The sequence below is a fragment of the Triturus cristatus genome, chromosome 3_2 (genome assembly GCF_964204655.1).
Source record: "Triturus cristatus chromosome 3_2, aTriCri1.1, whole genome shotgun sequence".
NCBI lineage: Eukaryota > Metazoa > Chordata > Amphibia > Caudata > Salamandridae > Triturus > Triturus cristatus.
Genome location: NC_140584.1, coordinates 698,328,626 through 698,345,592, shown reverse-complemented (window position 1 = coordinate 698,345,592; position 16,967 = coordinate 698,328,626). Strand labels below are relative to the sequence as shown.

The window sequence follows — 16,967 nt, the reverse complement described above, 5'->3', positions numbered from 1 at the left end:
AAAACATTAAGGCTTCATCATGTAGAACACGATTACAATGTTAATCCCTCCACATTGCACAGAAAGCCCTATCAGTTCACTTTACACGTTATTACATTACACTTTCTAATAACCAAATGTTAACAGGACAAAGTATTATATGTAGGTGCAAACTACTTGTGATTATAATGCATCCCTACAAATTAAACAGCACCATTGTGCTCTATCAGCTATAAGCGATTGAGTTTTAGTGTATCCTCTGCTGCAGAACTTTTCCAATATGTCATCTGATGTGTCATACAGCCTGCATTAAATACATTTAACTATAGTGATACCATATTAGTTTTCAGAGTCACACAGAAGCAACATGATAAGCCTCTCATGCAAATATATCATTTGTTGACCAATTCAAGCTTAACTCTGAATGCCGACAAATGTGAATTCCACAAGAAAAGCTTGAACTTCTTTGTCCATGTCTTTTCTAATGAGGGTATGAAACCTGATCCAGCAAAAGTGCAAGCATTGTCTATCGAAAATTCCCCACAAGACATTTCTATGTTACAATCTTTTCTTGGACAGGCCAGTTACTGCTCGGGATAAAAGACTTTGCTATGCTCAGTTCACTGTTACGAGAACCAATTAAATAAAACGTAACTGTGCTCCCAACACATCAAGCAAGCCATTGAGAGTGCCACTGCAATGGCCTACTTTGATCCCAAACTACATACAGGGATTTAAGTTGATACTAGACCTGTTGGGTTGGGCGCAATCCTTGCACAGTACAGAGGACATCCAAATGTCCAGAGACATATTGTGGCATACACCAATTAGAGCCTGTCACAACCTCGGATCTAAGAATGAGGAAGACATTCACACAATGGACTTTGGTCGCAAACAGAATATGAAAATATATGCTAACCGACGACGTCATGCAAAGGATATAACTTTACATGATGAGCTCCGGGCTGGTTAGACATTAAAGAAGAACAAAATCTGATGCTTCCTTTGAGGTTGAACCCTATACTATCACCAAAACTAACACAAAAGGACACATGTTGACTCCCCAGCGTCCTGGGAACTCCCTTACAAGTTACGCTCATTTTCGACATGTGGCCCATCAATCACCAAACATCGATGTTAATGTAGAGACTAGGGGGCAGATTTACAATAAAATAACTCAGCACGGTGCAGCAAGTCATTTTGCTGCACCGCGCTGCGTTAGTTTGGAAAGCACAATGATGCGACATATTTACAATATGTCACATCCCTGTGCTTCCCCCTGCGCTGGCGCACAAACTGCTGCCATGCGCCGTCGCAGGCACCCTTGCACCATAGTGCACGGATGCCTGTGTCGTGGGGTAATTGTTTTTGTTTAGGAAGGGAACCCTTCCTGAACTAAAACAATCATTAGAGGTGATTTCCTCTTTCTATGTGTGCTGCAGAATGTAGCACGCATAGAAACAGAAAACAAAAACGAGGAGAAATGAATACATTTCTCCTCGTTGGCCTCCCTACGCCAACCCTGGGGAGGCGTAGCATTCAGACCAGATTTACAATTTCTCGTGCCTGGTTCCATGGGTGTTGCGCGGGAACATCCACAGCAACATCCATGGAATGCCCCTTTCACGCAAAGGGCTGCGTGTAAAGGGGCCATATTTACAAGGACAGAAAAAGCCACGCAGGGTGGCGTTTGTAGGCTTGTAAATATGAGGCAGGGAAATGCGCTGCCAGTGCAACACAAAAAGTGATGTACTGGCAGCGCAAGGGGCTTGTCAATCTGCCCCTGGGTCTAGACAGACTATTGATGACTTTGTATCGGCTAATAATTCCACCTCACCTGTGCAGATCACTGACACTTCGACTGCCAGTTTCTGCCTGATCAGGGTGTGTGATTCAGGCGCCACACTGCTTAGTTGAAGAATTGTAATTGCTTGTGTATTTATGTATTTATTCATATATATATTGTAATTGGTTGTGTATTTATGTATATATATATATATATATATAATATATATATAATATATATGTGTGTGTGTCTTCTAAGAAAGAAGGCTGGACCTCTTTTGGTTCCCACTGTATGCCGTAGTCCTCTGACATAGGCATTGGGGGGATGAGTTGAAGGCAGGCTTGGAATGTTCAGTTCTGACTGACACACAGCGTTCTGGCTTACACACAGCAGAATAAAGACGTGTACAACTACTTTCTGTGTGTGGCATACTTATTGGCAAGTGCCAAGGCTGGCAGGAAGCTACAAGAGCTATTTTTTCTTTTTTGTTTAAGAACTTCATGGGAGTCTATGTGTTTTCCAGTTGTGCCCCCCACTAGCATCTCTGTCCCCCTATGATCCGTGTCCCTTTCTCTCACCTGGATCTTCCATCCCCCACCTGTGCTCATTTTACCCTCCCCCGCCCATGTGCTTCTGTGTTCCCCATGCTACTTTTGTTCATCCATGTGCCTTTGTGTCCCTGGCATCCTCCATGTTACTCCTTTTCATTCTTTTGATTCATTAAGAGTACAGAGGACATGGGATAGAGTTGCTTTCATCTCCGCCTTCATCAACACCCTTTTGGTGGTCACGGCGCAAACAGAAAAGGCCTTAGAGAGACCTCCCACTAGAGCGTACCCTTTCAGTATTCATGGCACAGATAGGAGTGTATCAAGAGAGACTTCCCTATCAAGTACATCTCGTCCAATGTCCTTTCCATCGGGGGCTTTCAACCTGGATCATCAAAGAAACCATGGCTGCTCCAGACAGAAAATCTTGTGAATGTCCCTCATGTACTGGGAGACAGTGCTCAGCAAATAGAGGACATTAGTTACATAATTTCGCTTTGAGATTCGAGCTCTAGGGATCACAAGTAATATCTATCAGGTAACTGTGTTGTTGCAGTATGTATGCTATTTCCCCTGATAGCCTCCGACAATGCATGAAAGACAGATTTCCTCGCGGGATCATCAATGTCCTTTCTTCAACTCTGAAGGCACTCGCTGACTACACTGGAAATTGTTCATTGTAAAAAACCCTGCCACCAATCATAGGGCATAATGATAAGCCATTAGAGGAACTCTAGCAAAACTACTGCTCCCTCTTTCCCTAGGCTTCACCATCATTCCTGATAAGGATAAAAAAAAATGTCCAAATCATACACTTGTGCATGCAGATGAAATCCCTCTGCAGGAGCTGTTAAGTGGTTCAGGAGAAGTGGAAGCCAGCAATTTTCCTAGTACAAAGCACTGGATCCCTTTGACACTTCTTGCAAAGGCACACAGATGAGTCCATTAGTACCAGGCCCAAAGGAAAGTGGCTGGATGTTTCTTGCAGGCCAGCAGGAATTGTCAAGAAGAACAAAACTCTGGACATAATGGACATGCTGTTGAGCACTGTTTAAGGCATAGCTCAGACACATAAGCGAAAAATGAAATACCACAATTAAAAGAAAGGAGTGTCCCAGACCTGCTAGAGAAGAGGACGATTGTTATTATAAATATTCCCAAAGTGATAGTGTATGGCCAGGGCAGCACTTAGACCTACATCTCTAGCCCAGCTTATTATAAGGTAGGCCTTAGCAGAATTCGCATAGTTGATCCGAAAACACTGAAGCGATTGAATATCCCCGAATTGAAAACTGAAAAAGACTCCATTGTGGTTGGCAGATGCACAATGCTCTAGAGAGAAATCTACATCTCTGAAGGTCATTGATACCTTTGGTCCAGTAAGGCCAGCAAGGTCATGTGGCTAATCAAGCAATACCTCAAGGGACGAATATATATTCCTTAAATGTGTCCCTAGAGTTTGGACTTCTCCCCTTCTCTAAAACCTATTTTCGTTTCCATATTGCCATTTAATTCTATTGATTTTAGAACCAACTTCAGTTTTAATGGTAGCTTTATAGTGACTCCTGTTTTTCTTTATATTTTATTTTCCTTTCCCCCTTATATTTTCATTGTTCTAGGAGACTGAATCTTTTTGATATTTTTCTTTGTTCTATGTTTTTGTTCCAAATCACAAAATGTCTTTTGACTGAATTATACTGCAATAAATTATAACTTAATTTTAGCAGAAGTAGCCTGATGCTTAAAGTGATACAATAATGTCTTTGAGTTTCGTAAATGGGTCACACCCTCACAACTATCTGCAAATCCTGGTGATCTTCCACCTCCAACATTAGGGTAAATGGCCAAACTCTGAATTACTGGTGAGGCACAGATGGTCGTTAGACAACACAGCATAATTGCACATGGCAAGTTATTGAACTTGGAGGTCGAGGCAATTCAAGGAGTTTGTTATCCTATCTGCAACAGCCCTGTATGAGAAATTGGGTTGTTGGTTGAGGGAGGTATGAACACTTCACAAGCAACAGCCACAATCCTGCTAGGGGAACCATATATGTCACTAATTTAACCTGTGCTTAACCCTCAAGTTGCTTGGCCCATAAGCAGTCAGGCTTACCTTACAGGTAACGTATAAAGAATTTTTGCAAAACACAAACAGTAATAAACTGAAAACAAAACACAAGAAAAATCCGACAGCAATTTAGAAATTAGAGTACATTTAAAAAACAAAATTGCCACCAAAATGACAAGAATCCAATCAATAAAACTGGAGATATGCATCTTCAAAGATAAGTATACTGCCTAAAAGCACAAAACCCCACTTGCAGTTATCTGGAAGTGCAAGACCGGGTGAAAGTCACAATTTAATGCCGACCACGTTGGAGTATTGGCCAGGTACAGGGACCAGGTTAGTACCGCTTGGAACAGTTACCTTCTAAAGTCTAGCACCAAGTGTTCCGTTCATGGTAGAGGAGGCCGGAAGGAGCAAGGATAGCCTTGGTGATAGTCGTCGCTGAAGCAGGAAGAGCAGGCCAGGCATCGTGGATGGTGGTAGCTGTAGCATGAGCATCCTGTCTGGTGTCTCAGACAGTCATTGCTGGAGCTTTCCTGTGGCGGTCACTGCAGGCTGTCGATGCTGTAGTGTAAAATGTAGATCTCACGTCGGCAGGGTCGCTGTAGCACAAAGAGTCTAGTTCACCCGAGCTTCACATTGGCAATATCTTGGAGCAAGCAGGCAGATTTGTGGCTGAGAAGAGCTCAAAACTTCAGGATTTTTCTTTTTCTTCTAGGAGGAGCGTAACTGATTCTGTACCAAGGGTCCCGGACCAGAGAAGCACCTCTTGGGGATCAGGAACTCACTCAAGCAGAAGCCAGCAGGGCTCAGGCAGGTCTAGTACAGCAGGTCAGATGGGCAGTTGCAGATAGGCTTCTGAAGCCTGTTGTGCCCCTGTAGCTTAGAACAGGTGACCCTTGGAGACACTTCAGCCCAGGATGAAGGCTGCAGGTCCAGTCTTCCTTCTCACACAGAAGGGAGGGCCTCAAGCAGCAGGGCTGAACTTCTTCTGAAGAATCCACAGTTCCAGGAGTGTGATGAAGACAGGATCTGATGGTCTCCTTTAATACCTGGTGCCCACTTTGAAGTCGAAGAATCTTCTGGAGCCTTCCTCTCTAAAGAAGTGTTTGGTATTTCCTGTCTCCCTGCCCTGGTCCCATTCTGTCTGTAGGAAAGATAGACTCGTGTCAAGTCCTTTGTGTGTGAGCTTAGGCAGTGTTTTTGAAGTGGAAGTGTGACATCTTCACCCCTCTCCTCAAATCAGGATGGCCCAACCTGCCAACACTCTATTGGGTGGCTGTCTGGAAGGAATACACAAAGGCTAACTGCCAACTATACCTAGTCATGGAACCCAGGAAACAGGCTAGAGGCACCAAATGGTTAGGACAAGAAAATGCCAACATCCTAAAAGTGGTATTTTCAGAATTGTAATTTAAAATCCAACTTTACAATTAAAGAGGGTTTTAAGTTACAATCTTTCAGACACCACACATGACAGTCCTACTTATCAGGTATCACTTATTAAATGTAATATGGTAACCCGATGATATCTTATTGGAGATGTAGGTCTTGCAATTGTGAAAAATGAATTTGAGAATTTTTCCCTATCAGGACATGTAAAATTTAAAAGTATATGTCAAACGTTTTACGTACAATTGAAATGTTTTAAAAAGGAAAGTTTTGGCCTGATAAACATTTTATTTTGCCACGCTAAAATGGCAGTTTAATACAACAAACACAGGCTGCAATGGCAGGCCTGACACAGGTTTTAAAGGGCTACATAATTGGGTGTCACAATAAGCGCATTATGTCCCATAGTAGCATTTAATTTGCCAGCCATAGGTACTTGGCACTTACACTTAAATTAAATATACCAATTGGGTGTAAGCAAGTTTTACCATGTTTACAGGTGTGAGCACAAGTCATTTAGCACTGGCTAGCAGTGATAAAGTGTGCAGAAACCTAGAGTTAGCAAAAACGAATTCAGCAAAATAGGAGTGAAGGTAAATGTCTGGGAGAAAATCATACCAAGGATGCCAGGTTTAACTCCCTGGACCCACGCTACACTGGAAATAACTGGTGAATGCCTAGGCCTCTGGTTCTACCTAACCACCTTAATGCAGTTACAGAGCAGGAGGACAGTGACAACAATTCTCCTTAATAAAAACAGATAGCCAGTGAACCACTAAACAATGGTACAATGAGGCGTTGCTACACATTCATTAATTTTCTCTCTCTCTAAAGGAATAGTGACGTAGGAGTATGTTTATTGTTGGAAACAATATTTATTAAATGTAAAAAAATGAATAATTAATAATTAACATTACAAATATTTTGAATCAGGAGAGTCTTGAACCTGCCGCTTTAGCAGCTACAGCAGGGGTAGGGTCTTTTATGGGCCTCTTTTATATGCAACTTGGTAGATACAAATGTTCATCAATGTTAAAAGAAAGAAGGAAACATGGGTTAAATCAGTGGAGGAAAAGATGGTTAGATGAGAAGGTAAATAGATGGGTGGATGCGTTGGTAAAAAGATGGGTAGATCAGTGGATGAAAGGATGGCAGAGTAAATAGAAACCAGAGATTATGATGGTTGGACAGATTAAGGATTGATGGATGGATGGGCAGTCAGGGTGGGTGAAAGGATGGCAGAGTAAATGGAAACCAGAGATGATGAAGGTTGGATGGATTAAGGGATTGATGGATGGATGGGCAGACAGGGTGGGTGAAAGGACTGCTGAGTAAAAGGAAATCTGAGAGGATGGATGATGGATCGGTGGCTGAAAAGGATAGCAGAGTAAATTGAAATGTGAGAGAATGGATGGGTGGGTGGGTGTAATGATGGCAAAATGAATGGAAATGAGAGGATGGATGGCACGGTAAATGGACATCTGAGAGAATGGATAATGGTAAAGTAAATGGAAATCTGAGATAATGGATGAATAGCCAAAAGGATCAATTGATGGATGAAAGGCTTTATTGATGGATGTATGCATGTAAGCACTCATAGATGATGGATGTATGAATGGATGCATGGAATGCAAGTGAAAGGATGGAATGGTGAACGATTGATAGATAGATGAAAAAATGAGTGGATGACAGAATGTATAGGCGAAAAGGTGGAAATCAGTGGGTGGATGGAAGGGAGAAAGGATGAATGGATATATACTTAGATGGAAGAGACAAGGGGGCTCTTCTGGGGAGGTTCTGGCTCACTTGCTTCATTGCTGGTACCATGAGATCGTCAGTTCAAAGCGGGGGTATTTTAATATTCTGACTACTCCCCTGTTTTAAAGTATAGTAACCGCAGGAAGCAATAAAAACAACTTTAATCACCTATGCTAAACACTTACATTTTCAAACCGAATTGCTCACATTTACAGTATAAAATTTCCATTATCATTAATTAATGTAGATACAGAAGAGAGCTGGCCCTCGCTATAACAGAAGTATATTGATATTAGTTACCGTCCACACTGCCCAATTAAATGGAGATCCAAACAAGTTGTCAGAAACAGGTATGAAGATTAAAGTCACTGACAGCTCACAGCTGGGCGCTTCACCAAGGGGCATATGTATCAACATCTCCATTTGCGATTCTCAAATAGCGATTTTTTGAGAATCGCTATTTGAGAATTGCAAAACGGGATGTATCTAAAAATTCGCACAAATTTTGCGAATTCTTAAAATTCCTTAATTGCGATTAGCAAATTGCGAAATCGCAATTAAGGAATACCTTCCCATTCATTCCTATGGGCCAGGAGGCCCATAGCAATGAATGGGAAGTCTTTCTCAATTTGCGAATCGCTATTTGCTAATCGCAAATTGAGAATATTTTCAAAGGTGCAAGGGTGTCATGATGACACCCTGATGCACCCCTGAAATCAGCATGTGTGCGCATATGGCGCACATACATGCCCTAAGGGCATTTATGTGCGCCACATGGCACTTTGAAAAATGCCAAAAAGTGCATTTTTCAAAGAAATCGCAAATTACCACCAACTTGAAGTTGGTGGTAATTTGCGATTTCTTAAGGAGAAATCGCACAACTTGGGTGCGTGTTACATAGCATGTAAGGAATCGCAATTTGCGATTTCTTAAATGCTTACGCAAACTTAAGAAATCGCAAAAATAGCGATTCCTTAAGAATGCGCTGCTGAAATGCCTCATACATCTCATTTTGCGATTTTGTATTCGCAAACGCTGTCTTTTTGCGATTCGCAGCGTTTGCGAATACAAAATCGTTTGATACATATGCCCCCAAGTCATTAACAGCATGTATCATGAATTTGGTTGTATGGCCTTGTAAAGGAAAACTGTTACATTTAATAGTTCTTATTCCCTCTGTGTTAAACATTAGCGACAACAGTTTGACTAAGAGTATATAGAGCAAGAAATAAACACAAAGTATGTGTAATAGTTTCTTCCACTTGCGTAAAGAGAGACCATTATATTTAGTGTGGGCCTCCTGGGTACTAACAAACTGAAGAATAGGCGAGCAGTATGACTTCCATAGTAGCCGGATATTCCACGTGTGAACATTTGTCATACAGACACTCACTTGAAATTCCCATGACAATGCCAAATGCAGATATTAGGTGAACAAACATGTTAGGAGGAAAATCGAGATAACAACTAATGAACGTTCCCCAAGACAAGCTCATTTTTTTAGATTTGATATCCTGTAATGGTAAATAACAGTCAATGCAGCTCATCTTACAGCTTTTCGTTTTTGGGGAGGACGTTCCACTGCTGACTCTTCTGCAAGCGCAGTGTATTCAGGTTCACTTGTCTTCTTCTTGGTCAGGTAAATTATAATATTAACATGGAAATTGTAATATCACATTGACTGGGTCTGAGTGACAGCATCATAAACGGAACAACAAACGAGTTCCACTGGCCTTAGTCAGGGGCGGCTCCTCCATTAAGGCGGAGGAGCATCGCCTTACTTCTCTAAGAGCAGAGCAAAGTAAAAATAAAATGATAATACCATAATGTTATTATCATTTTATTTTTTGTCTGCCTGCAAGCTCCATGTTAGAGCCGGCCAAACCGGCATGCGCACTTTGCATGTTCTCCACGGACTGTATTGTACACCCTGGTGGAGAACATGCACAGGCTTCCAGTCTCTTTCTGAGCGCCGACCAATCCCAACACTGTTGTAAGGCAGCGTTGTGATTGGTCAGGGGAGGCTGGGTGCTTCCGGAAGGCAGGATACAGCGGGACGGAGGCGAGGCAGCAGCTGGTGACCCACAGGTAAGTCTTCTTCTTTTGAAACATTTTCTACCCCGTCACCCCCGTCCATGCACCCCCGCACCGTCCCCTACCAGCCCCCACTGCCCTTAGTTCTCTAAGGCTTCCAACTTGCTTCCTGTTATGGGTGAAACTAAATAAGGTAAAATCCACTTAGGCCACATGTAGTTTGTAGAGATGACTGCTGTGGAGTGAGAGAGAGCTGTGACATCGATGACTAGTGAGGACATATAACAAGTGGGATATGAGTCTCAGACCACCGAAAAGCATACAGTGCTTCTTTGTCCTCTATTGCAATTCTCCCACTTATTGTCACAAGTGGCACCGATACATCAAAACGGGAATTAGGGCCAGGAGCAGCTGGGAGAAAGCTGCAACCCTGAGTGTATTGCTGCGAGACCTCAGAGATGACATAGGATGAGAGTGACTAGAAGCATATCTGGCCTGGTCCTCTATGATGTTGATCCTTCTTTCTGCTAGGGACAAAAGGAAATCTGTAGAGCATTAAGTTTGACAAGATCGATCTTGTAAGAACAAGGAGGCACGGCCTTCCTCCAATGCAGTAGTTCTTAACCTTTTGACTTCTGTGAACCCCCACTTAATCATTACTGAAACCTGTGGATCCCCACTGAATCATTATTGGAATCTGGGGACCACTGAGTCACTGGTGGAAGATGGGGACAACACATTTTCGATGATTTGATATGCAAAACAATACACAGAAAATACAGGGAAAAAAATCATGAAAAATATACAAATGATGAAATACTTTATTTAATTCTTAAACACATATTTACAAATATCAACATTTTAATTTTAATAGTAACATTGGAGCCTTTCTAAACAATAGATGCCACTTATTGTCCTTACTGTATTCTGTTGAAGGCATTTTCACTGCTCCCACAAATCAATCTAGGGATACTAGCTCAATTTTAAGCCTCCAATTCCATATTCCTTTGCATCTATAGAAAATTATCAAGTTTAGAATTTCCCATTTTGCTTCTTTATTTACTTACACTTTTCTGTGTAAACATTATTTAATTTTATTTAATTTTCTAAGCAGTGGCGTACACCCTGAGTCTGTTCTTTTAACAAGTAATTCCCCAAAAAATGGGTTGGGTTTATTTTGCTGAGCAGTTGACTTGAGACAAAGGCTATGTGCCCATTAAATCTCTCTTCATCAATAACTGAGCAGTATAGGGTTGTGTTTGCACCTTCCTCTTCCAAATTCCAGCCAACTCTAAATTGCCCCGCCTACTACAGACCTCAAAATTGTGCAGATGTATTTAACCTTAGTCATACCTTTATTATTGTTAGTGCACACCTGTGTATACTTTGCAAGTCTAATGGCCCTTGACAATCTTTGTGCTTCAAGATGGAAACACCCAGCTCAGGATGAGCAAGGGAAGTACTCTGCCACTCCAGGAGTTTGAAGTGTTTGTCTATTCAGATCACATATCTTTCGGTCCGAGATGCAGCCATTCATGACCAAGCCCTTTGTGAGTAGGAAGCAGTTTAATATTCCGGTGAATGCGGGGCAGTTAGTTGTTTTCTTCCTCCTTTTTAGTGATGGTGTACTACCTCATCCTACCATAGCCACCTGCCCCAGAAATGCTATTGCAATTACTAAAAAGTCATTATAAATCTGGAGTGGATGCTGATGACCATTAATGAAAGATAATTATTGATGGAGCAACGCAGCAGAATTTGCTGCAGTCATCTCTTTATAGCTCAATAGAGAGGATTCCTTCACCTTTAGTATAGTGGCAAATGGCATTGTAGATGTGGGACAGCCCCCTTCATTTCCATGCACCATAGGCTCAACCCACAAATGGACATACTGCTTCATAAGAAAATGCCATTAACTATCCCTCCACAAAAAGACTAGGGAACTGATTGATACAGTTAGTTCTCTGGTTGTGAGATATGCCAACTTCAGTGTTATCGTCGATCTGAATTTGCATCTTGACAACCCCCTTGACCTAACAGCATGTCAGTTGACTCAATTGGTTAGAGGTCCTACCCACTCTGCTGGCCACCTACTTGATCCAGTCTTCTCTAACCTTGCCTATCTTACGGTCTCTGCCCCCATTCCGGTGTGTTGGTCTGACCATTATCTTATTCCCCTGACACTCTCGGGGGTTGAGCCCCCTCGGAGGGTGCCTCAGAAAATTTCTTTCCGTAGTCCTTGGCATAAACAAATTTTGACCATCTCAATACCCTCCTCTCTTCAAACATACCCAGCCTGCTGTATGATCCGGATGCTGCCGACAAAGCAATATCGGCCTGGATACTTTGTCCTTTGGATGCACTTATTCCTGTCAAACGGTCCAAGTGTCGCAGTACCAAATCTAATCCTTGGTACAATGACAAGCATGCTAATATGCGTAAAGCCTGTAAGAGGCCGGAGCGGGCATGGAGACGAGACTTTGACACAATCCTGAAAGGATGTTATCAGGAAGCCACTAAGAAATACCATAGGGCTAATCAGAAAGAACGTGCAGCATACTTTGCCTACAAGATTAGGAACAGCGACAATCCTACTAAGAGTATTTTCTCCATACTCAAAGATCATAAATCGGCCGGGGCACTCGCTGCGCCCTCTATCACATCAGATGAGCATTGTGAGGCTCTCGCCACCTTCTTTGTCAACAAGGTGGAAAACATCTATAAGTCCTTTCCTCAGGTGGATATGTGTTCTGACTCTGGGGGTAGACCTCCTCCCATTCACACGCTTGCCGCCTTCCCGCAGATTTCTGAGGATGTGCTGCGCTCATTATGCAGCAAGATTAAATCCGGCTCCCCTGCTGATCCCTTGAAGCCTGATCAATTTATGAATCTGTTACCTGTGCTTCTTACACCTCTGGGCCAGGTGATTAACATGTCCCTGTCTATGGCAGTTGTCCCTAGGACTTGGAAGCAGGCTAGGGTTGTTCCTTTATTAAAAAAAACCTACCCTTGATACAGCTAAACCTGAGAACTTCTGTTCTATCTCCCTCCTGCTGTGGGCTTCCAAGATCTCTGAAGCCTATATGAACTCCATCTTGTCAGGTTTTCTGGAAGAGAACAACATACTTGATTCCTCTCAGTGCAGCTTCCGTCCGGGTCTCAGCATGGAGTCCTCTTAGAAGTGACCGAACTTCTGAGGGCAGCACTGGATGAGGGGCATACCTCTGCACTAATCCTACTGGATCTCAGTGCTGCGTTTGATACGGTTTCTCACCAGATCTTGCTGCAAAGGTTGGAGGAAGTTGGCATTGTGGGTCCTGCATTGGACTGGTTTGCCTCCTTTCTTGCGGAGAGGACCTTCCAGGTAACATCCCCCCTTTCACCTCCAGGGTCCATACTGTCAAGCAGGGTGTGCCACGGGGCTCAGCCTTGAGCCCAACGCTCTTTAATTTGTATGTCCAGCCATTAGCGACAGTGGCCAAGAGTAAAGGGCTGACAGTAGTATCATAAGCAGATGATAAGCAGTTGGCAGTTGCTCTCTCCGATGACTGTCTGCATGATGCTCATAAGTTTTGGTCCGGTCTTGCTGCTGTCAGGAGTGGATGACTGCCAACTGCCTCCAACTCAATGCCAGCACGTTTGAGGTCTTGCTGGTAGGGAAATATCTTGAGCTGTGGAGGGAACACTGGTGACCTGCTACCTTGGATTGCGCACCCGCCCCCAAACAGGTGGTGAAAAATCTTGGTGTGTGGGTCGACTCGGCTCTGAGCTTTCAGGCCTAAACGAAGAAAGTGACAGCGACATGTTTCGACATACTACGGGGGCTCAAACCGCTGCTGGTTTTCTTTTATCCATCCATCAGTCAGGTGATTGTTCAGGCCTCCGTTCTGTCGAGACTGGACTACGCCAGCTCGCTCTATAAGGGGACATATAAGAAGGAGATTATGAGACTGCAGAGGGTTCAAAATGCAGCCGCCAGAACCTTCCTTGGCCTTCCTAGAATCTGCTCCACCACCAGTGCTATTCGTCAGCTACACTGGCTGCCGGTGGCCAGACGAGTGGAGTTTAAGTCCCTCTGTATTGCTTTCAGGATTTTGAACTTCTCCTCCCTGGCATTCTGGCCAACCTGCTTTCAACATACACCCCCACCTGCCAACTCTGCTCAATAGGCCATCACCTTGCGGTTGTCCCCGGGTAAGGAGGGAACGTGCTGGAGGGTGCTCCTTTCGCACACTGGCAGCTAAACTCTGGAATTCACTTCCTACTCACATACGGAGCATTGATAATTACATGGCTTTTCGTAAGGTTATCAAGACCCACCTCTTCCCTTCACTATGGGACTCCTCTTCACTATAGGTTGTTTCACTTCCTTTCTGTCGGTCTTTTGTGCTTTTGTTAAGGTTATCAGATTTCCCCCCGTTCCTTATTAGGCCTCCTTCTGCCGTCTGCTGCCCTTCTGTTGTTATTAGCGCTGGGACGCCCCTTTGCTGGGGAAGCTGTGCACTCTATAAAACTTCTTAACTTAACTTAACAAGCAATGCCATTGGTAGTCATTCTTACTGATGTGTCCTGATTAAAGCCATGTGAAAAAGAGGGCATCATAAAGAAATCCTTCTTTTAAATTAGGAAAAATACACTGCCACCATGTTCATCAGTAGCACACTTATCACATGCTATTTCCTGTAGTTAGACTCAAGTCTAAAACTTTCCCAGTGGATTGCATTGCTTTTTCCTACCCAACACTGATTGAGTCATTCTTAAAAAAGGAATTTGGGCTTAGCGAAAACACCAACATTACAGTCATTCCCCTATGATTCTTTCATAATCTACCAGCACTAATTATGGAAAGCTGTAAAATTCTTTGGTAGCAGTTAACACACAATCAGTGGTGAATGTGGGGGAATGATGGTATACTAGCAAGAACCCCCTAAGGGAATTATATGGAGGAACATTTGTACCATTGCAAAAATCAACAGGCAGAGAGTCTAGATTTCATTGTAGAGCGAATATGGATGCTTTGCCCAGATAGGTCCCAGGCAGGATATGTGCAGACATATTGACCCTACTCCAACACAGGTTTTAAGAGTGTGGGAGGAGCTGCGGATGGGAACTTTGGGAGTGTGGCTACACCTTATGGCTGGAAATATGCACCATTTCAGGTGTGTGGAACATATTCCAGTGTCCACGTCGGTTTTCTTTTATTAGGATCTTTCAGCTTGTTATATTACAGGTAACACAATTGAGAGAGCCTTGCGAACTGGATGGCTATCATCTTACAAATAAAAGAACTGCATATTTCATAGACAGATACTTTATTTTCTTGGAAGGTAATAAGGCACCATTTCATGTTCAGGTCAAATTTCATCTCTAAATATAACACGAAACGAATGATCAAAAACCAGATTGTAAGGAGGAAAATAGATATTCCTGAAAAAGGAAGTTTCAGTTGGAACAGTTAACACTAGGCACTTTGCTTGCTGCAGTTAATGATTATGAAGCCACACATATTTGTAAAAACTACACTACTGCTAAATATGTCAGTTGATGTAGAAATCTTCATTTGTAGGATTGCAGTAGACCTCTGTCACTTTCCCACTACATTAACCACTAACTGTGGGAGAGGATGTGGCCTAAAGGCTAGGGCGGTAGACTTCCAAGCTGGGGAACCGTGTTTGAGTCTCGGTATTGACGCTCAACATCCTGTAATTCTGGGCAAACCACTTAATCTCCTTGTACTTAACAAAAACATATGAATGTGTCCGTCTGTGATGCATCTGGTGCTCATGTAAAGCGCTGTGATACCTTTGGGTCTAGTTTGCGCAATAAAAAACAAAACAAAAAAAACAAACTATGTAACAACTGAATTCAGGAACCTGAGGACACGCACACCTCACATCAACCCGTTGAAGAACACTCCCCTGCTCATGGGGTGAGATCTTACAAGGACATTACCTCTGTGTGCCACACTGGGTTAGTTGTGTTAGTGATGATTGTTGACCTCCTTTCCTGACCGTGGTGTGCAAACGTGGGAAATGTACTCTTCTTTCCGGGGCGGATGGACATCTTCAGGTAAGGATCGGGGTTGAAAAACATTCCCTTCTTCAGCCCAACTGCTCGGATATCTGTACAGAATGGAAAGAAAAACAAGACAAACCTATCATTACTCTGCAGAAAGGAGTGGAATGGGAGCAGAAGAGGCATTGATGGATGAGTGTCAGAGATATATTATCACATGCATAGGCAGTGCTACCCAATATCGAGGTTGCTAACACTGAATTTAATTAACCAGTGCTTTTGGCATCCAATGCTGCCTTTCGCACAAAGACACTGCAAACATATCAAAAATAATTATACAAACCCAATGTCAACATAATGAATTAAAATGTATATACAAAATAAAGCATATATAGGCCACATCCTCTCCCACAGTTAGTGGTTAAGCATTCCCGTTCAGATGTCTTTAAATCAGTTCCCAGCTTTTCACAAGGAATCTTTCCATTTGCCTGGTCATTCCTTCTGAGTTATCGCTCAGCAAGAAGAGGACTCGGTCCTCATGGTTATACAGTTGGTCCTTATCATGAAACGTTTAACAGTGTAGCCTCTGATCGTGGTGTGAAGAGAGCAGTTCAGCAAGAAGTGGCTCAGATCTTCCAATTTAATTCACTTCAATGTCCCCACATGAGCGGATTTCAGAGCTCACTTGCTGCCTTTTCTTTAGGACAGACAGCATTTAGAGGCAGCATGTCACTTATTGGTAAAGATAAATTCTCCTTACTCTGTAATTTGTCAGGTTTAAGTAAGGTTGGATAGCATGGACAGGATCGAAAAGGCCAGCTTGGCAGCAGTGGTTTCTTTACTTGGGCAGGAGAGCGTCGCCCCCGCCCGCTGCGCAGCAAAGCAAATTGTCATGAAAACATTTAATTGCCAGTTTATTTTTTACCGTGCTGCACGCGGTACCAGCAAGCTTCCCCAGATCCCAGAGACATAGGGAGCATATCCTCTACTGCTGATTGGCAGCAGAGGACAGAAACAGTGGTAGGCTGGATGTTCCAAAGTGCGTATATCACTTTGGACGGCTGTCTCGTGCCGTCCAAAGTGACATGCGCACTTTGAAGCTCTCCACCTCGCTGTTCTAGACAGCTGGGTGGAGACCAGGCCCAGGCCTAAAGGGCCTAAAGGAGCGTCATGATTAGTTAAGCAAGTCAGCTGATCAAGTGCTGCAGGAAAGACGAAAATCAGGTCCGTAGTGAGAGGTGCAGTCAGGTAAGTGGCTTTTTTCTTTTCTTTTTGTTATGTATATTTATATATTGTTATGCATATTTTGTGTGTAGTGAGTAGTGTATGTTCCAGGAGCGGTTTACCCACCCCAACACTCATGATAGCTGGCAGCAGCAACTGC

General features: G+C 43.1%; 1 protein-coding gene across 5 annotated transcripts in view; it reads right to left on the bottom strand.

Annotated features, from left to right (window-relative positions):
• Positions 1-16,967, bottom strand: part of HECW2 (HECT, C2 and WW domain containing E3 ubiquitin protein ligase 2) — a 1,572,445-nt gene that overhangs the window by 429,454 nt on the left and 1,126,024 nt on the right. For all 5 annotated transcript variants that reach the window (XM_085648759.1, XM_085648760.1, XM_085648761.1 and 2 more), the window contains one exon: positions 15,521-15,690. In XM_085648759.1, coding sequence (XP_085504885.1) covers positions 15,521-15,690 — 170 coding nt within the window. The remainder of the gene's footprint in view (positions 1-15,520; positions 15,691-16,967) is intronic.